The sequence below is a fragment of the Bos mutus genome, chromosome 7, assembly GCF_027580195.1.
Source record: "Bos mutus isolate GX-2022 chromosome 7, NWIPB_WYAK_1.1, whole genome shotgun sequence".
In the NCBI taxonomy this organism is placed as follows: Eukaryota; Metazoa; Chordata; class Mammalia; order Artiodactyla; family Bovidae; genus Bos; species Bos mutus.
Genome location: NC_091623.1, coordinates 37,988,947 through 38,010,003, shown reverse-complemented (window position 1 = coordinate 38,010,003; position 21,057 = coordinate 37,988,947). Strand labels below are relative to the sequence as shown.

The window sequence follows — 21,057 nt, the reverse complement described above, 5'->3', positions numbered from 1 at the left end:
GACCATCCCGCAGCCCAGACGGGAAAAAAAAAAAAATGTCAGCATCCAAAGGGTTACGCGCAGCACAGCTGGGTTCGCGCGAAGGAGAGGGCGCCCGAGCACTCCCAGTAATTCAATTAGTCAGGTTTCTAGAAGGTGGGGCCCGGGATGGGGAGGGAGTGGGGGTTAGGAGGCGTGGGGAAGGGAGGAGATTAGGAAAACGCCTCTTTTCTCGTGGAGCAGACCAATCGGGTTGGATAGAGGGAAAAAAAAAACCAAAACCCCGATCGGTAAGCAAACAGCAGGCCGGGGCCAGACTGGCTGCTCCAGCCGCTCCCCACCCCTTCCCAAGTAAACTGCAAGGGGTGGGGGTGGAGGGCGGGGGGCGAAGAAAAAAAAAAAAAAATCAGCCCACATGACCCGGGCGGCGACGGCGCAGGCTGCAGGCGCCTCCCCCTGTCGGGCCGGGCTCCGCGCCGCGGCCCCCGCGCACCCGTCCACGTCCACGCGCGCGGCCCCGAGCTCCCGCGCGGCGGCGGCGGCGGCGGCGGCGGCGGCTGTCGGCTTTACACGCAGGTCATTAACGAGGGGGCGTGCCCGAGGAGATTTTTTTTTTTTTTCCCATAAAGCATTTTCTCTCTCTCTCTTTTTCCTCCCCTTTCTCTCTTTTGCAAAACTGACTTTTACCCCTTCCCACTCCTCGCCAGTCGTTGCAATCCCTCCCGGGCTGCTCGTGCTGCCGCTGCTGCACTCAAGTTTATTTTCCCGCCTGGAGAAGGTCTGGGGATTCTCTTGGTGGTTTTCACACCCTCGCTGCTGCTGCGCCTGAGGAGGGAAAGAGGAGCCGCTGCTGGAGGAACTGGAAGGTTTTTCTGATGTAGTCATCGGGGAGGTGCCACGCGCTCGTGCGCTCTCTCTCTCTCTTTTCTTTCTTTTTTTTTTTCCCCTCCTCCTTTGGCGTTTCCAACTGATTGATGCATCTCTACAAGTTGCCGGGCTTGGGGTGGAACCGGTCGGAGTCGCAGGGACACTTCTGAGAGCTCCCCCCAGCGCTCTCGGCCCCGCAGCTGGGGGGCTCGGTCTGGCTCCCGGAAGGCGATCGGAGACTTGACATCGGCCCGTTCGGGAGTTGGAGGGGTTCATCTGCGAGGGGTCGTTTGCCCTCCCGCCCCCGAGCCTCACAGCTGGGTTGGCATAGCCCCGCGGGTCTCGGCATCCCAGCTCCGCCCGGCTGGCTGGTGCGTAACCTCTGCTCTCCGCGCGCCCCGGTGCACCCGCTCCCGGCCGAAGAAGGCACGCGCGAAGGGTCCCCGGGACTCAGCCCGCGGCCGGGTGTCGCCTCCCACCGCCGCCGCAGACGGACTCCGCCGGAGGAGGGGTGGGGGACCCGCCCGAAGACACGGGGGAGCCAAACTTTTCTTGGAGGTTTGCGAAGCAAAACGTCTCCTCCAGAGCTCCGCGGCCGCTCCCCCAGCTCCAGGACGCCGGCGGGGCTGGCCGCTCCGTGACTCCAGATCCCGCCCTTCTCGGCGTACCGCCCCGCGCCCACCGCGCCTGGGACTCCTCCGAGATTTCCAGGGCTCACCCGGCTCGAAAGCACCGAGGAGGCGGGGGAAACGGGGGGTCCTCCGACTGCCTGGGACCAAACGCGCGAAGCCCCCCCTCCGCCCCCGCGCAATCCGCACGGAGCTCCCCTCCTGCAATTGCCGCCCCCCGCCCCCCCAAAGGCTGCCAAAGTAACTTGGAGCGAAGCGGGGCGCGGTGCCCAGGGCCCCGGGCGGCGGCGGAGCCGTGCGCAGCCCGCGCCGCCGCCGCTGAGCCGGGCCCGGCGGGCCGGTGTATGTCTCCCCGCGGCCGCGGCGCGCCCCTCGCGGTGACTGCGCAGCGTGCCGCCGCCCGGCCGGGCGCGCACCGCCCTCTGCCCGGGTGACCGGCCCGCCGCCGCCGCCCGAGACCCAGCTTGGCACCCCTTCCCCCGCCCCCGCCGCCGCCGCCACCGCACACACACACGCACGCTTCTCTCCATCTTGCGCTTCCCTTTTTTCCTCCCGATCCCTCCAGCGGGGCTGCGAGTTTGCCTTGATCGCCCCTCTACTCCGTCGCCTTCTTTTCTTCTCGCTTGTCTCCCCCCCGCTCTCAGCTCGCTGCGCGCCTCTCGCCCCTCTGCGTTTGTATTTATTCATATTTATCTGGCCCCCGCTCGCTCGCGCTCCCCCGCACTCCCTGCGTCCGGATCCCGGCTCTCTCCCCGGAGTGGCGCGTCGGGGGCTGCGCCGCTGGCCAGGCGTGATGCTGCACGTGGAGATGTTGACGCCGCTGTTTCTCGCGCTGTGGATGTGCGTGTTCAGCCAGGACCCAGGCTCCAAGGCCGTTGCCGACCGCTACGCCGTCTACTGGAACAGCAGCAACCCCAGGTAGGGCGGCGGGGGGTGGGGTAGGGGCTGTGGGTCGGAGAACCGGGGCTCCCCGGGCCTCGGGGGCCCTGCGGACGGAGCGGCGGCGCCCGCCGGGGATCCGCGCGCCCTAGCCGGCCGCGGCGCGCGCGCTGAGTCTGAGTGGGCTCGGGCGCGGGTTGCTTGGGAGGCGCTCGCGGGAAGCGCGCCTCTCGTGGGCCCCCTCTTTGTTGGGGTGCGGCGGGGGAGCCTGGGTGCCCCCTGGGCGTCCCCGGGGCCGCCCGGACTGGCGGCTTCTGCGCAGCGCGGGGGAAACGCTGGGAAAAGGCGGGAGCCCGGGAGTGGAGACTTCGCTCTTGCACCCGGGCCGACTGGCCGGCATCCGGATCCAGGCGCGGGGCTTGGGCGCGGAGAGCCTTGGGCGCAGCGCCGCCAGGGGCTCCCTCCTGGAGCCTGGCTGCGCAGGGATTGCGGGGGAGAACCCGCCAAAGATCCCCAAAGTGTGTGTGTGTGTGTGTGTGTGAATTTTTCCTTCCCTTTTCCCCCGATGCGCTCGGAAGGCGCACTGGCTGGGGGCAGGGAGGGGGCCCGGGAGGCGGAAGCTGGAGGTTTTTATTTTACTCTTTTAATTGCGAGGAGAGCAGGCGGCCCCCCCCCAGTCCGTATGGTCCTGGCGCTCTTGGAGGTGGGGAGGACGCTCCCTCCTCCTGCGCCTCCGGGTGGGCGCAGGGGGCCAGAAAGTTGGATGGAAGGCCGGGTCACGGCAGGCTGGCCGAGCTAGCTGCCCGAGTTGCCTGCCCCCGGAGGTGGGAGCCCTGGGTCCGGAGGCTGGCGGCGCCGCCGGAGGCACGCGGGCGGTCACCTGGAGCCGGTTCTCCGGCGCCGCCCGAGCCCGCCGGGGACGCGGGGAAGCCGGAGACTCGCGCCCCGGGCCGCCCGAGCGCTCGCGCCGGCCACCGGCCGCAAGCGGACGCTCCTGGCTCACAGCCCCGGGACGTGGGGCGCGGGGGGGCTTGTCCGCAGGGCCGGGAGGCCCCCTCCGGGTCCAGGGCAGGTCGCAGCTCTCCTTTCGCCCGGGCAGCAGTCGGCCCCGCTGGGCCCACTTTGCTCTGCGTCTCCGGGACCGAGGCCGGCTTCCAGCGGTGGGCTGGTCTCCGCGCCCTCCTTGGAGGAGGGAAACAGCCTCGCTTATACCGAAAACCCCAGCTTTTTTTTTTTCCCCCCCTTCCCCTGGGCTGGAGTGGAAGTTGGGAGGCCAAGGAAAGAGTTCGCGGTCGCTGCGCGCGTGGGGAGAGGCGCTGGCCGGCGCCTTAGTTTTTCCTCGCTCCCCGTGGCCCTCTCCGCCGGCCTTTGTTACTTTGGCACCGGAGGGCTTCCCCCGCCTGGAGGAAGGTCCTCTCCGCTGCAGACAGGGAGATCTCCCTACTAGCGGTCCACCGGCTGAAAAACGGGGAGAGAGTACCCCCCTCCCACACACACACCCCTGCTGTCCCAGGAAAGACAGTCACACCCAGGTAGCCCCAGACCGGATAGCAGCGCCTGGCCCAAGTGCAGACATCCCTCAAAGTTTGGCTGTAAAAAAACACATCTCCTGGAGAGGGTGATGGGATGGGAAACTCATTTCTTCTCTGACATGCCACTTACCACTATTAGGAAAAAAGACAAGAGAACCATCCTGCCAGAGGAGATGCCTTTTATTAAAGCTGACAAGACAAATAGGGCGAGCTTTCCAGTTGTGATGGTGTTAAAAGCAAGTCTCATTATGTTGGTTGGTTTTATTCCCCTTTGGGCTTTATTAGACAGCATATTCGAAAGAGAGGAATTTATATTTTAAACTTTAGTGCCTTATTAAATAAAATAGCAGTGAAATTGGTTCGTTGAATTTGGGACATTTTGCTCTTGCTTGTCTTTTCTTTTCCCCACCCCAAACTTCACAGGGTAATCTTTTTTTTTCTCATGGTATTCATTTATTGGAATACTTGGGAGTTCCACTCGTCCTGGAAGCATCAGCAACGTCCCCAGTCTACCCCTCCTTCATAACCTGTCAAGCTAGTCTGAGTTAGTTTGAGGACATTTTATCTTAGGTTATCTCTGTTTTATGCTTTTGATACTGTTGTTTGGTTTGAGATTAGCACATTGATTTTTGTCACAGGTCATGTTTTTTAATAGATCTGCCCTGCCTGCGGAAAACTCTCTTGTTCAGGATGCCATGGTGTCTTTGAAGCTGCCCAAAGTTAATCTGTAGAATTTTAAAATACCAAGAGTATTCTCCGAGTCAGTGTTCTAATTTGAAGCTTGTGGAAATACTGTTTATTTCATCATTATCAATTTGATAATGTTTAAAAGGAAGAATGATGTACTCCCACCCAAGAGATTCAACTTTAATTTTAGTATTCTTAGAGATTTGTGACTGTGTTTCTCTTTATGTGTTACTGCAGTAAAACTTTTAAAAAGTAATATTTTAAAGCTAGGTACCGGTAGGCAGATTTATCTTAGAAATGTTGGTGCTTTTTTGATGAATTAAGAAAAGTCAGCTTGGATGTAATTTAAAAGGAGCCAAATGCAAACTAAGTAATTTAGAAACAAACAGCTTATCACAAAAGATAGTGAAAAAATAGATTAGAAAATTTGAAGAGGTCTACTAATTTAAATTTTTTGTTTTACATTTTCTTTTTATCTATTGTTTTTATGTAAAGTAAGCTAGCCATGCCTTTTGATTTTACATGAATCATGTCTTTTAAGATTTTGCTAAATGAATAATATTATCAGAAGACTTCAGTCTTGTGGAAAAAAGTAGAGAACTTTAATTGCAACTTAAACAGACTTAAGAGATTTTTCTCCTGGAAGAAAAGTTAAGTGGGCGCATTAAGATGGTAACAAGTGGATATTATGGCAAAATGAAGTAAATGAAGTATTTTAGCTTATACCTATGGACTTCAGTTTGAAAGTAAGTTTAGAATGAAATTAAAGTTAAGTATTATATCTTGATCACAAGGTTTAAATATCTTATATGTAACTTGTGCAGTCATAGTTTATGTGCTGTGTTGGGTTTCACTATTGAGAACTTTGATAACAGAAGTAGATCCATAGATCTAAGTTCACAGAGAAAAAAAAAAAAAGGACAATTTATTTGCTGTCGGATAGTTTTACTCTTAGACTTGGTCTTCCCAGGTATTCACTTCTGAGAAATAAAGGTTCACTTTTTAAATGCTAATAACTTCTTAAATTTCCAGTGTTTATTGGGTGGTGGGCAACACTGATTCTATGTGTTGACTCGCTACAGATCTCAAAAATAGTGACTGGGACCTATCAATCTGGGCAGAAATATATGATAAGATTTTTGTAAGTGCATCTTTTATATTTTAAACATTTGAAGAGTTATATGAGTTTCACCTAAATAGTGAGAGTGATATTAAGATCCATTCAATGTTATGCTCTATTCTGAACTGGCCTGTTAGAGTTTGAGTAATTAAGAACCAAGTCAAGGAGAATATAGCTATTTGTCCTTAATTTAATAATGTAAAATACTTTTAAGTAACTTTTAAAAAAGATTTTCAGCTATAGAACTTTCTTTATATTCTCCCTTAGTAGCTACGCTAATAACCGTAGAGATGGCTTAGTACTAAGAATATGCCTCTTAATCTGAAACATGCTATAAACAGTTTGATTCTTTCAAAGAAAATATTCAAACTGTGTCTACTGAAAAATTCTTGGATTCATTTGCCCATTTACCAAAATGATGCTGGGATAATTAAACCTATCTTCTACTGGTTTGCATTAATGGATGGAATGGTAAAATAATACAATGTGAAATATAACCATACTTCAAAAGTACTGATTCTCTTCACTTAGTTCTTTGCTTCTGTTAAGGTTTGAGAATCACCAATTTAAAATGTTATTCTCTTATGGGAAAAGATATCTCTATAGTTCATCTGGGATTTTATAAATTTCAACCTAATGGTATGTTTTCTTTGGACTTGTAAATTAAACATTTCATGTTAGAGTAGCAGGTAATTGACACCATTTAGTTTTGCTAACATGTAATCTTGAGTTGTGAAAGTGATAGGAATTCTAGATCAACACTTCAGAATCTTTCAGGCAGTATGTATGTGACTAAGCTGAGAGATGTAGTAACATTTTCCCCTAATCATAGCCCTTGCATATTATTTTCTCTTTCAGAATTCACTTGTTTCATTTTAAAAAGTCCAAGCTGTCAGTGTCATATATATATACCGTTATACCAACACTGTGCCTTTTTCACTGACAAACAAATGTCAGTATGGTCTAAATCTAAGAATCTGTTTTCAGGGAATATGGAAAGTTGATCTTGGTTTTGAAAGACCCTATCACCAACCTTAAGAACTCTAGTTTTAGAATTTTAAATCTTTTAAATAGTATTTCATATATTAGAAACAAAAGTTCTTGAAGTAAAAGACATTACTTAAGAGTCTTTTAACTTTATTAACTCCTAACCTCAGTGTAACATTTTATTAGATACAGTGGGGTAACTTTGTTATTTTGGTGTTTATATCAGAGTTTTATAACCATCTGCTTTAAAAATAAAGCCTGTGTGATGGAAATTTATATCCTGTATTTTCACCCTTATCCGTTTGTAGGAAACGTGAAGTGACTTTCCCCTCCTCTTACCCTTTCTTTATCTAGAATTTTGTCGAAGAAAAGTGTGCTGCTTATTTTGGGCCAGTGTTCCAGAGAATTTTGAAAGCAAAACAAGCCATGGGGATGTTTTAGGTTCCACTGATTTTATGCATTGTGTTCTGTATTCGTAGTAAGCCATCAGAAACAGTCAACTGTCTTTTCCTTAAGAGACTGGAGCATCAGAGCTGTTTGAGGCACACTTGATGTACAGTCTAGTTTGGCATTTCCAGCGTGAGACCGAGGTCAATAAACTCTTCATGATGAAAAGAATGAGAGAGAGCCTTCAGTCAGTCGTTACTCCCTGTTAGTTGATTTCAGTGGTGTTAGCTAAGCCATTGGCTCACCAAAGGAGCATCTCGTCGCCATGTGTGTTCTGGCTGATAATCAAGAGTTGTAGAGGTCTCCCCATTTGAAGGCTGAGGATCGCATTTGGAGGGAACATTTAGTTATCTGGGGGCAAATTAACCTTGTGAATTTCTTGCCATTTAATCTTGTGAGATGCCTTCTGTCCAGTGGCCTGATTTCCTGTAGGATGGGACAGATAAAGATGAGCGTCTCCTTTTTTCTCCCCTGTTGCTATGAACCAAGCAAGCTACCAGCTTCATGCTGGGCCAAGAAAATGAATGAATACAATTAGTCCTTCAGGAGTCCTGGCCTTTGCAAGCTTAGAAGTATATGCCCAAAGAGTGTACCTTTGAGAAAGAGAAAACATTGAAATGGAAAATGAACAAAACATATGAAGATGTTAAGAAGACAATTTCCTGTGAGCATTTGGTTCATTGTTTAATGTTTTTTTTTTTGTCCAATATAAATAATTTGATTAATAATTTTTTTTTTAAGATGCGCCTTAGCCCTCTTCATTTTCTTTGTGTGTGTTGGTTTTGAATAACTTCAGGCAGTAATGAGAACTTAAAAAGCTGTGATATTTTATTTTAGATAATGAATCAGTCTTATGTTCACTGAGGCCATATAATCCATTTTCTTTTCAGAAACAGTATGCAGACTGTTAAAGTGGCAGGTCTGATTAGGATGTTGAAAAGGAAACGTGTGTGTCATAAGTACAGTGAGGAAGGCCTGGCCTCCTACCAGGGTGCTCAGTCAGGGACTAGTCTTCCAAACCGAGAAAAAATTGCCTTCTGATCATTTGTGACGGATAACACCTTCATATTTAGGTGTAAAACCTCAAAGAGGAGTATGAGAAATGAGATATTAATATTCGCTTTAGTAATTTGTCTTATGATGGTGGTCTTAGACAGCGAAACATCAATAAATTGCTGTCTCTTTTAAGGGCCTGATTTATATTATTAAATTTATATTTTCTTCTGCTTCTCAGCCTAGACCCCGAGCTGTTTGGTAGAAAAGTTTCCTGTGATTAATTTGAACTTCCAGTGTTTCTGAATGGAATATTACTCACTACCAGGAGATCGGTTTCCCCTGAAATTTGCCTACATTCATGTTTTCAGAGTTGTCAGTTACAAACCAGGCAGCACAAAGGCACAGAAGCACTCCGTTTAGAATTAGGAAGCAATGCTGTGGGGTTTTTTGTATTACAACTATTATGCCTAGTTTTTAGCATAAATAAAAAAGTTCCTTATATTTTACTATTCTTGATAATCTATACTCCTGATTGTACTCTGAGGGATTTATTGCGAACTACTGAAATCCCTAAACTATTTTCTAATCTGAAATCCATGTAGATGGAAACTTGACTTTGAGGTTTTTGAATATAGTATTCAAGCAGGGAGTCACAAATTTCAATAAAACCATTATTTTAAGACAGTGAAAACTTCTCCTTGAGTTAGCCAGTTGCTGAGAGACCGTAGTGTGCCACAGTGTAGGTTAGCTCAGCTTTCATTCAGGTGGAATTCTATCATTTTCAATAAGGAAAAATAAACCTTTGTCATCTCGAGAAACATCCTTCGTGCAATTGACAGTTGACAGGTTGAAGAAAATGTTACTGTCAGGCCTTATTTTCCCCTCAAGTGAGAAATAAAAATAGTTTTGAGTGATTTTTTTCGAAAAAAAAATCTATTTTAAATTATTTCAAAATGGAGGGGAAATGTTTTCAGCTTTTACATATATGTCATAGAATTAATCTGCCATTTGCTTCAGGGAAGGTCATCAAAGTGCCGTTCCCATAGGTTATCTCACAGCTTAGTTCCTAGGGTATTAACTTGAAAAAGCCAAATTCAGCTGATTTGTTTGTGACAGGGTATCACTGAGCATTTTCTGATGGAGTTCTGTAAAAGATGTAAGAGACCGATATTATTCCTGTTACTACTTGTCAAGTGACCTGATTCTCAGAACTGGGGATCGCGGTTCTGGTGTGAAGGACGGGCGGGAATTTGGGTTTTGTCGTAGCTCTGTGTATGTGCATTGGACCTTCAGGTTATTAGCACACTAAGAGCAGACCTTTTTTTTAAAAAAATGGCTTTGCTATTAATACTTTTCAGTCACTGCCCAGCCTAATCCGTAAGTTTCCATGTGGAAGTGCATGAATATATGCTTGGAGATGAGAAAAAACATATATCGAAGTTCTTGTTTCTCGATTTAGAAAAAGCTAGGTTTTTGGCTTTCAGTTAAATCAGCGTTTCTTTTCTTTCCCCCAGAAGCAGCCATCTTGTTTTAAGACCGACTTTATTTCTTTCATGAAAATGGTCCGGAAATGAATATGGACGATAGGAAAGGGCTAAACCACTTTATAGTCATTTTGAGCAGGGATCCCCCTTGAAAGCTCTGTCTTACCTGTGAGCGCACTGAAAATGCTATCTTCTCGAATTTAGTTGTCAAAAATGGATATTTTAACTTAGTAATGATATGTTTTAAACCCAGGCATATTATAGTTTCATGTTAAGTATTGGGCTGTACCATATTTACATACGTATTTTTCTCTTGAAACTTACAATTTCTCAGTCATATATTAATGTCTCCTATTATCACTGCCCCCCCCCACCCTGATGTTCTTTTTCTCACTGTACTAAGTAGTCTCTTAAATTTGTTGGTTGATATATATTTTTTCCCCAAATTGCTCAGCAGTCCATAGAATCTTTTTCTAGTATGTGGTACTGATAAAAACATAGGTACCTCCAAAAAGAAGCATTTGGGGTGCTTTAAGAAGTGTTATACAAAACCAGAGCCTTTCCGCTCCCTGCACCATAGGCTTTCACAGTCTCATGACTAAACCGTTCCTGTGGGTTATTACAGACAGTTATTTTGGAAGTAAATTCATATTTGTTATTAAAAATAATGTGAGTGCCCTGAGACTGTTGTATTTTCCACCATGTTTTAAATTTCTGGATGCATTTGGAGGAACATGTGGCCTAGTAAACTTTACCAAAAATTTATATTACGCTTCTTGCTACTGCATCTGTTTGATGATGTCTGGGAACCTTATTCCTGTGCACTGCAATAAAAACAGAAATTCTTAAGAATAATTTCAAAGTACCCTGCCTCAGTCAGTCTGATTAAACTGGGCACAGATTGAGTACTGCTGATGTCACAGATGGTTTTAGTTCATTAGAAGTAGGATTTTTGTTGGTTGCAGGGGCAGTGTGAAGGCGATGCATAAAGTACATGTTTTGGGATAAGACGTTCATCTCATGGACTTCTCGTTACAGTCCAGGTGGTAGTTAACAGCTTCTGTTACCAAAACCCTTCCTCCACTATCCATCATCTGTTGTTCTGTGGCTGATGGAGAAGGCTACAATAACCAAGTTGTTCAAAGTGACCTTTTTGTTTGAAATGAACTAGCGAATTACTTTTGTTTTCCCTTCCTGCCTCTAAGGTGTCAGAATGTCCATTCTGGTTTCAGTAGTGATTTATTTATGCATGTAGAAACTGTAATTAACAATTAGCTCTTGCCTCTGAACTATGAAAGCACATGTTGTAAGAGTAAATGGAAGCATCTTCTCCTGTCCAAAATGCTGTTTTGTGGTTTTGAGGTGGTCGTGGCTTATTTTGGTGGGATAATTGTAGTGCTGATCGTGGTCTAGATGTTGATGGTGGTGGGCGTGATGTGAAGTTTTGTGGTTCACAGGTGCCAGTGGAAAATATGGCTTTGTCACATTCCCCCAACTTTAATAATAGATAGGGGATTTGACCTTTTGGTGAGGTTTTCTTTAATAGTATTTCATTTTATGGAGTCAAATGGGGATTAGGGAGGAAAGGAAAAATAAGTCTAGATATGGGGAAGTCATCTTTTGTGTTCAACAATTAGGTTAAACAAAGTGGGGGCAAATGAGCCTGGTTCCCCTGCTGTTGTTTCGGGGCCAGAGAATACAGGCAGATGTCGGCATGTGGACGTGGTGACCTCTGACCCACACAGCACGACCGCTGCCCTGGCTCACAAGTGTCCCCAGCGAGCATCCCGCCGCCGCAGCAGCCCCCTTTTGAAGTGACTGACACTTGTGATGGAGAACCTGAAGGGGATTCTGTAGCTATTTGCAGCTCTCCCAAATCTAAGCCTGCTAGCTTCAGTTTTAACTTCCTCACCTTCCCTTTGATGAACCACGTTTCTTTGTGTGGCTTAGACAGCACTTCTGTGACTTCCAGAAGGGACCTGTGGCCCCATAGTCCCCATCAGTCTTTTCCTCCCAAGAAATTTATTCATCGGGTTGGGATAATGGAGGAGGCTCAGATGTATGGTTCCGCCGCACCAAGTGTGTGTCTGCTTTATTTAGCTAATATGTTTTTCTTTTTTTTTCTGAGACAGGTGAAAGCAGTGATTTTGTTGCAGGCCTTTTCTTGTAGCTTCTGCTTTGCAATCTTGCCCGTAACCCCTGGGTTCAGACAGACCATTAACCTTTCAGATACTGTGGCATTCAGAATTTTCTTCATATATTTGTTTACTGTTACTGCTTCAGGAAACTTTTATGCCTATTTCGGGAGTTTTCTGGCAGGGGCTCTGTTTATTAAAATCTAGTGACCCGGCACTAAATGGGGTACAGTTCAGTTAGTGGGGCTCCTGACGGGGTTTTGTGTCAAACCAGAGAAAATAATAGGGAAGTGAAAGCTGCCAAAATGTGTCTCCCAATTACTAATTAATCAGGCGAGAAAGGACCTCAGTGACGGAGCTGGTGTCTGCCATGACAGCAAAGAAAGGGACGCCTGGTTTTAAACGCTGGATAAAGCAAACTCAAGTAAGCCTCAGGGGACACAGCACCCAGAGAGCTGATATCACAAATGTTCATTTTTTACATCCATGTGAAAACCAAAATTGAAACTGAATCGTTGTAGTTCACTGATAGTATCAAGACAGGAAGCTATTCTTTATGCATTTTGCTTATTAATAAGCAATGTCTTTATTCTTATAAATATTTTAGTATGGATTTAATAGTATTCTTGGTTTTAGTATTGATGTAGCATTGTATACATACTTTATCCTCGATAGAGACTCGGGGGGAAACATTAAAAATTTCTTTTTTTAATCATATGCCTGTCATCCATATTTTAAGCATTGCTGTAATTGAAGAACAAAATTCTCCCCTCCCCTGGAAATATATGTGTTTGCTGTCTCAGAGTTTCTAGTCTCCTCTACCTGTGTTCCAACTATGGTTGCCGGACCCATAATTAAATGCCTGTTACTAGTGTATTTTTTCCATAGCATTTGCAACCTAAAAAGAAGAGGGTCTTGTGTGGAACTATAGCTGTCAGGGGAACAATGAAACTAATTACACACTCTGCTGTCACCATTGTCAGCTATACTCTGGGGACACCAGCAACGTGCTGGAGTGTGGGTGTGTATGTATACAGGGTATTCCATGTGAGTATACTCTCATGGGGTCACGCATACCTGATGGCGTAACCTAAAACTCTGGGATCCCTGAAGCAAAAAAAAAAAAAAAAAAAGTATAAAGACAGTCTAATTCAGTTAATTAAATAGAAACAAAGCGATTCTTGATTGGGAAGAGGACTCCCACTTTATTTTATTTATTTTTTTTAATTAATTTTATTTTATTTTTAAACTTTACATAATTGTATTAGTTTTGCCAAATATCAAAATGAATCCGCCACAGGTCCCACTTTAGTATTTGTTCTTGAAAACCTGACCTGGGAGAGTCAGCAATACTTATTGCTCTGAATGTCTCCTTGAGTGTCATTTTGGGATGGTCCTTTATCCATACATCTGCGCCCTTTATTTACTGGGTAACTATCTCTTTCACACATTGTTATTTCTTAGCTCTGGAGTTTGGTGTTGGTATCTGGTTGTTTGAGGACTGATCGCTTTGTTTATTATGTATATCTCTCTGTTCCTGTATTTCTCCTTTGATGGCTTTGGCCCATTTCACTCTTCAGTAGGTGGATTTGGGAAAGAAAATTAAAAAAAAAAAGATATTTCTGAGATGTAGAGGAGTTCTGGTGTGAGATTTGGTAAGAAGAGACTTTGTGGCTATTGAATAACTTGAGGTTTGGAATCAGTTTTGAATTTCAATCATCCATGCCATTCCTGTTCTGTGGTACCACATAGAATCAGGACTTGACCGTAAATAATATTTTCCATTACTACTTTGATTTCTTGGGTGAGTTCTCCTTACTGTATTTAAAACCAGAGCCAAACGGGTAAATGCAGGAATTATATGTTGATTTAAACTGAGTTTTCCGAAGTTTTCACGTTAAAGGAATATTATAAAGATCAATATCTAACGGTGGTAATATATTTCTGTATTGGATATCTAAAAGCTACAATTGGTAAAACATTGAGTGATACCTGCAGACAGTGGAAGGCACGCAGTGGATTCAGAGGTGGGTGAGGCCACATCTGTGCCCTTAAGGACCTTGCAATTTTGTGTACATTTAAGAACTGTATACACATGATCACAATGCAGAGAGGAAGACACTGTTCTCGTCACATATGTGATCTTCACCTCTGGATTTATTCAGCAAACATTTATTGAGTGTCCACCATGGGTCGGGTGTGGCTCTTGGTGCTGGGGACAGTGCAGTAAACAATTCAGAAACAGCACCCATACCATCCTGAAGCAGTCAGTTTCCAATTTCTAGATCACTGCTTTTCATACTCTGATGTGCCACAAGTCCTCTGAGAATTTTCTTGAAATGCAGAATTTAATGCAGTAGATCTGGGGTGGGGCCTGTCTGCATCTGTAGTGAACTCTCTGATACTGATTCTGCTGACCCAGGAAGCACAGTTTGAGCAGCCAGCTTCTAGATAAATCAGCAGGGAGAGAGATCACTTCTGGTTCCTCACCAAGGGCTCCTGGTTGTTCTCGCCCTGAGCTGCCTGTGTGGTTCTGCAGTTTCTCAAGGGGCTCAGTGTGAGCAGGAGTGTGTGCAGGAGTGCAAGTTATTTGTCTTCAGACCCGGTGGTCGTCTTTATGTCTTGCGACTTTACCCCCAGGTCTCGGACAAACAAAATAGATTTTACATTGAGGTTTATGCATCGTTAAAATGCACCGCTAACAAAAGTAACCGGCCAGGGATTTGGACGGAAGTCTTGCTCTCTATAGACAAATCCTCTGGAGGGAAAAAATTGTCTTGGTCCAAAAAATCTGAGGATCCTGTCATAAATGTCTCAATATATTTGCAAACCCTCCCCAGAGATATTTTCTGTGGCAATGCCAGAATTACACCTCAGAAACAGATTTTTAAGACTTTCTAAGTGAAATCCATATGGTTAAATGAACCCCAAATGTTCACTTTACATCCAGCCCAGAAGATGACTAACAACTTTTGTGCTTCCTCTGACAGGGTTTCTTGTGGGTGACGTTAGGAGCCTACACTTCTATGGAGATTTGGGGAAAATACCTATCTGCTCTAAAATGCCATAATTTTAGTGTCCTTAGTGGGAAATCTTTGTTTCTGTAGAGTCTCAGTGGTATAAATACGTTTGTATTTTTTTCATAGCCTGTATATCATTTGCTTTTGCAAAACAATTGTGTGATGCTTGTTTTCACGAATAAAGGGTGAAAGTAATTAAATTCAGATTACCCTGCCTGCTTATTTATTGTCACTTCCTCTCTGGGTGTGTGAATACAATATTCCCACTCTCCTAAGTGAACTTGAAAGTCTTTGAAAGCATAAGTAGACTTATTCAACTGATACACCTCTATGCAACGATTATTAAAAGAAAGATGAAACTGTCTTTAGATCAGCTATATTTGTATGAAAATAAGCCAAAAGAAGGGGAGGATGGTGAGCACTCTTAATTCACGCATACTTTCATTTTTTAACAAAAATTTTGCTGATGCCTTTTTATAGTTAATTATCAAGCAGAAGGAAAACTTTTCATTTTTAAATCCTTGGCAAAAATGGGCTTAATTATTGTGTAACTTTTGTGAGAACTATGAATATTATTTAGAATAGTAAATCAAGACGTGTCTCTTTTGCTTGACTTTTTGTAGCTTAATGTTTATGCTCGTTAGGGTGTAAATAAGCGTCTGGGGCAATGACTTTGAGGTGACATCCACTTCAGTGTTCCCAGTCTTATGATTCTCACAGATAAAGAAGTTTGAGAATCTTCCATGACTTTGTATGAACTTAAGGGTGTCCTAAAAGAGACGTATGCTTAGAAGATTGTTAAATTTAGAAGTAGGATATCTTCATTGATTAATGACGTCATTTGCATATCCCTAAAGAAATGGCTTTGTTCAAACTGGAGTTGACACACCTAAGCTTTGTGGTCATTGCCATGTTTAGATAAAGCAGAAGATGCTCAGTAGTCCTCATTATGGTTTTGCCCCTCCATTTTTTAAAAAAAGGAAAATAAGTACATTGAATAGCTTTTATTTAACTCATGGCTGTTAACGGTGATTTGTCCTCATTCACCAAACAGTTTTTATTTAACTCAGGACTATTAACAGTGACTTCTCAGATTAATAGGTTGTAACCGAGTTCTTTACACATCGATATTTGTGCATTTACAGACTGCCTTGATGGTATAAAGTAAAAGCATTGAATTCATGTACCTTTTTGTTTTGAATTTTATAATAGCAGCTGTTTTGTATAAAACTTCAAGTGGGTTTACATGTTGACTAGGCACGGCTCAGAGAGGAAGATGTTAAAAATCCTGTAACCGATAGATTTTTAATTGTCTTTGTTAACATTTTAGTTACATTTCAGATCTAGTTAAATTTCAGCCCTGAGTCTAAATACACCATTCCTTTCATAGTGATGAATTTGAACCTCAGTTTCTTCATCCTAACAAATAAATGGGCATGAGAAAATTGTCTGCCTCAGATCTGTGAAAATTTGAAGGAAAACACAGTAGGACTTTAAAAAGGGTTATAAAAATTCAAATAGAGATTGAGGGGGTACCTCCGTTTGCATTGATGCAACTCTGTAACTCCATATGTTCTTTTAAGTTGCATAGAAATATATTCTTGCAAATAATTTATTGTCAAATCATCATGGAAGATTTGACCTTTTAAAAAATCAAGTCGTCTTATTTTGTAATACGTATCATCCCTGCTAGATACTAGTTATGCATTTACATCAGATTTCCTCTTAAAGGAATTCACATTTTAGGCTTATCTTGTAATTTCTCTGAGAGTAATAAAGTGTGAAGAGTAGACACTGGAGAGGCCAGTTGGCTGGGGCCTTCTTCCAGAAAGGAATTTTGAATCTCCTTTGTAAAGTTGGTGCTCCCAGCTAATCTCTGCTTCATTGCTTCCTCTTTGACGTCTGAAACCCTAATATTCTGCTTTGGACTTCACAGGTATAATGAGGTATCTCCATCTCAAAGGAGAATTTAATGAATACTGACACCCTTTTGGAGAATGCTTGTATTTCCAATGAGGAGCTTGTTGAAACAAATCAATTCCTGTCTGGGACTGTTCCTCACGGGCAGCGTGGTTGTCTCTGGGATCCTTGGATTCTTCTGCCTGCTACTGCCAGAAGAACAGGGCTGAGCCTCTTGACGCCTCTGTGCTTAAAAATCTCCTGTTATCGACTGCTTTTAAACTTAGTGCATGCTAATTATACACACATTGATGTTAGGAGCATAAATAGATCATAACAACATCTAGCTGGGAAAGGAAACAGAATTTGTCAAGGCACACATATTGGAATGCACTGAAACCTGAGTTTCTTTAACACATTACTGTCAAAGGGCCACTTTCCCCTAGAATTGTCTGGTGGTGACTCAAAGCAGGTTTTACTTCATATGTTTATAGTTAGTCAGGAGAATAGCAAGTGTTCCTGTTACTTGTTTTAGAATAGCAATTGTATATGATTATTTTGTGACACTTTTCTCCTGATGATATAAACCTCACTTAAGCTCCTCCCCACACTGTAATTCATAAGGGAAATTCTCAGTGATCCTTAAATCACTGTAACCCAGAGATTTCCTGACAACCAAGGGCAGCGCTTGGCCAGTAGCAATAAAACTGACGTGAATATTAGCAATAGCAAAATTATTTGAGAGACCCCTGATGACTCCGCATAACTGATTTCCCTTCAGAGTTCAGCGTTTCAATGTTTGGAATTGCTATGCTCACCAGAGTATCAGTCTGATTTTACGTTTGAATTGTGTCATACAGAAGTGGGTTTCTTTGGCCCTGCTAAATTGGAAGGTAAGATTTGTCAAGAGAATGAGCTTGCTATGAGTTTATTTTGAGTTTTAAAATTTGCAATTCTAGGTTACCTGGACTCAGTGCCTGATGAATGATTAATGGTTCCAATCTCTCCCGTGTTCTAGGCTTCCTTTCTTGGTGATAGAGTAGTCAGGAAGTTTAAATTTTGATGACTTACTTTATTGACACTCTGTATTATTAAGAAAAATAATTCCTTACAACTCATGTATCAATTTAAACATAGCAGCTAGAGGCTTCATTTCAGCTAGGCTGACTCAGTATTTTCTTTCCATGAGAGCATGTTGATTGATCAAATTGAGTGTATAGCAATCCAGTAATTCCTTAAGATGTTGAAATGATTAGATTGAGTTGCATTTAAATTATTTAGCTTTTATTAATATGGTAAGTTATGTAGTAAAGATTAGAGCTGAACATATTTCAGTGCCTTTGATGAATTTAAATAAACATGATGGAAGAAGCCTACCCTGATAACCTAACCTCCTACCTCATATATTTTGAGGAGGAGTATTTTGAATTCTCTTCAGTCTCTCTGTGAAATGCCAAATTATGTCAATGTATTTTACACGTCTAAAATATAGACAGTGGTGAACTGCCTTTTATGATTAGGTTGCCATAAACTCGAATTTTAGCGTTTGGACAGTTGCAAATTGTCTTCAGTTTCTCTCCTGTTGAACTTTTCAGATCATCTGACTGTCCTTTTAGAAATATTATAAAATGCGAATGGCATGTATAGTTAGGTCTTTAAGCACAAACAATGACGTCTATTTACTGATTTGAATGCATAATAAGCATCATAATTGGTTATAGCCAACAACTATGAATTTCTTGCCTCAGATATCTAACTGAAATCTGAGGTAATTTTTTATGGTTGTAATCATTTTAGTAAAAACTTCCCAACTGTAACTTCAGGTTAGTTTTCTGACAGTTGACTCCTTGAAAAAAAAATAAACCAACTGGGCAAATATAAAAATATTTATAGTTAGTTCATTTTATTTTTTAATAAAAAGAGTATCTCTATATTTACACCAACAAAAGGCTACGTAAACTTATGGAAAGCCTCCACTGATCCCAGTATAGTATTAGAACTACCACCTTCCCCATCCCGCCTGCCATCCCTTGGTATGGGCCTGTCATTGGTGGGAAGAGAGTGTTTGTGACTTTTCTTTCCCCAGTTCCTCTCTTCAAAGGTAAAGATTTGCCTTCTGAATGCTGCCAAGCAGGAGACATGCGTAGTAGTCTTCACCATAGCTAACTCTGAACTCTGGGTGTTTGGTGATCCGAGTTTCCTTTTAGGACGCACTTGAGTTGGTGGTATACCTGGCATCCAGTTCGGGAGTCAGCCAAGGAGTTTGGAGGAACCTCCCCTAGGGCCCTTGTGGTCAGAGAAGGCAACCTTTGGCAAGCTCAGGGTGCCTGATCCCATCAGGGCCCTGCTGGCAGGACGTGCAAGGGGTCACACTAAGGGGATTTGCACCACTGCCCAAGGAGGAGTGTGAAGACTGCAGTCATCAGTGTCGGAAGATGGTTGGTTCTTCTTGGTAGACACTGCTCATTCAGGTCGAAAGTCTAACCTGTTTGGTTGAATGGCCTCCCTTCCTTTCTCTGAGAAAGTGGTTTGGACAGTAATCTACTTAATCTAGCTCGACAACCCTCTTCCTGCTGGTTAAAATAAAATCTAGAAAACTCGGGGGACTCCCCAGTGTTGGGTTCTGCTTGGAAGGAGCTTCAAAACAGCGGCTGCAAACTGCGGTCCATGCCGACCGGGTCCGGGGCTGGCTGGACCGCTCAAAGCCGCCGGTGGTCCCGTTTGGGCAGCACCCAGAGCCGGCTCGGGTCTGCGTGTTAGGAGGAGAGAAGGGCCGCGGGGCGACCACCAGGGCTGGAGCTGGACTCGGACAGGCGCCCGTGTGGGGAGAGGCCGGCGGCCTCTACAGCCAGCAGGAACCGAGGCCGGCTCCACAGACGCGCGGAGACCCGCAGAGGAGCGCGAAGGTGCGGAGCTCTGGGTCCTGGCGGTCCCGCGATGCTGTGTTCTCACGGGCACCGCAAAGGGAGCCTTTTGCTGGAGAGGAGCGAGAGGGGGCGGGAAACCTGGATTCCAGGCTGATCCTCCTCCCTCTCGGGTACCTGTCCGGATGCCTCTGTCAGGCTTTGCAGCTTCAGCTGTCATGTCAGATTCACACTCTCTCGGGTCTCCTAAGTGCTTCAGCTTCCCCCAGGTATCGGACGGGCCAGGGACAACCATATGCCATCTGAAGTGAAGAGGCGATGTCCTTATTACATGAAACATTTCAACTTTTTTTGGAAAGAAAATTAAATCGTTGAAATGTGGAACAGATTCCCTTGTTTCAAAAGTGGAGTACTTTGAGTGAAAACTGACTGTATTTTTTTTTTTTTTTTACCATTCAATTCAAGAACCGAAACAAACAGCTGGCTGACTTATGTTTTAGTAAAAACCATCCTGGTACATTTACTAACTGGAAAAGTAAACATCCTTAAAATGAAATTCTCATGCGTCCTGACTGCTAAGTGATTTTTAATAAAGACACAGTGAAACCAATTGCATGTCTGGACGGCCTTTCACTTTGACCGATACTGTAAACGTCCCTGCATCTTAAATGCCTGTCTTTCTGTGACATTTGATGCGAACACACCAGGGCTAAAGACCACATGCAGGCACATACCAACACAATTAGAAAATGCATTAATTGTCAAGGCAGTGATCAGAATGTTCTGCTTCACTCAGGCTAATAAGGAGCAACTAACAAATGATGTCACAACAAAGCCTGGAATGCTATGAACAGAGAGAAAGCGCATCTGTTCAGGGTATCAGGAACTGCTTCCTGGAAGAGGAATACAGTAGTGTAGGCTTTGGACGATGGATATGATCTTCATAGAGATGGAGACAAGCAGGAGAAGACCATTCGAGGGAGTCACAGCAAGAGGAGTGAAGACTTGCTGGTGGTAGCTTTGGAGGTGGATTTGGGGGCCATACAGAAAGTAGTTCATTCTGAGTCAATGGGATCCGGTGCAAGATTGGAAGCTTGGGCTGCAGTGGATTAGCCATGTTGTGGGGTGTCACCGAGAAGCTTCTCATATTGAGGGGAGGGTCATTATGATGGATTATTCTTTATAATGGGTGAGCTAGCTGAGTGCTCATATGCGTTATCATTGTTCTGCACCATTGTGTATCTCAGCTGCTGTTTAATTGACTTGCAAATATAACTGGTACTGGAAAATTTTGAAGGTCTCGAATTAGGTCTGGTTCATAAGTGGTTAGGTGGTAGGAAGGTAAAAACCGGGGCAGTTTTAGTATTTCCAGATGGCACCGCATGGTGCTCTATCACACATAAATTACTTCTCTGATTTCTAGATTGAGCAGTTGTTTTCAAACTTAATTTTTAGCCCCCCCCCAAAAAAAACCCATTATTTGCAAAGATCATTAGCAGAAAACTAATATGTAAAAAAAAAAAAGCAGATGC

At 44.1% G+C, this 21,057-nt stretch overlaps 1 protein-coding gene across 2 annotated transcripts in view; it reads left to right on the top strand.

The window, feature by feature from the left end:
• Positions 1-446: 446 nt before the first annotated feature.
• Positions 447-21,057, top strand: part of EFNA5 (ephrin A5) — a 290,778-nt gene continuing 270,167 nt past the window's right edge. The window contains exon 1 of one of the 2 annotated variants that reach the window (XM_070373200.1): positions 447-2,393. In XM_070373200.1, the coding sequence (XP_070229301.1) occupies positions 2,269-2,393 (125 nt within the window). In that variant the 5' untranslated portion in view covers positions 447-2,268. The remainder of the gene's footprint in view (positions 2,394-21,057) is intronic. The other variant, XM_070373199.1, reaches the window with a different exon arrangement.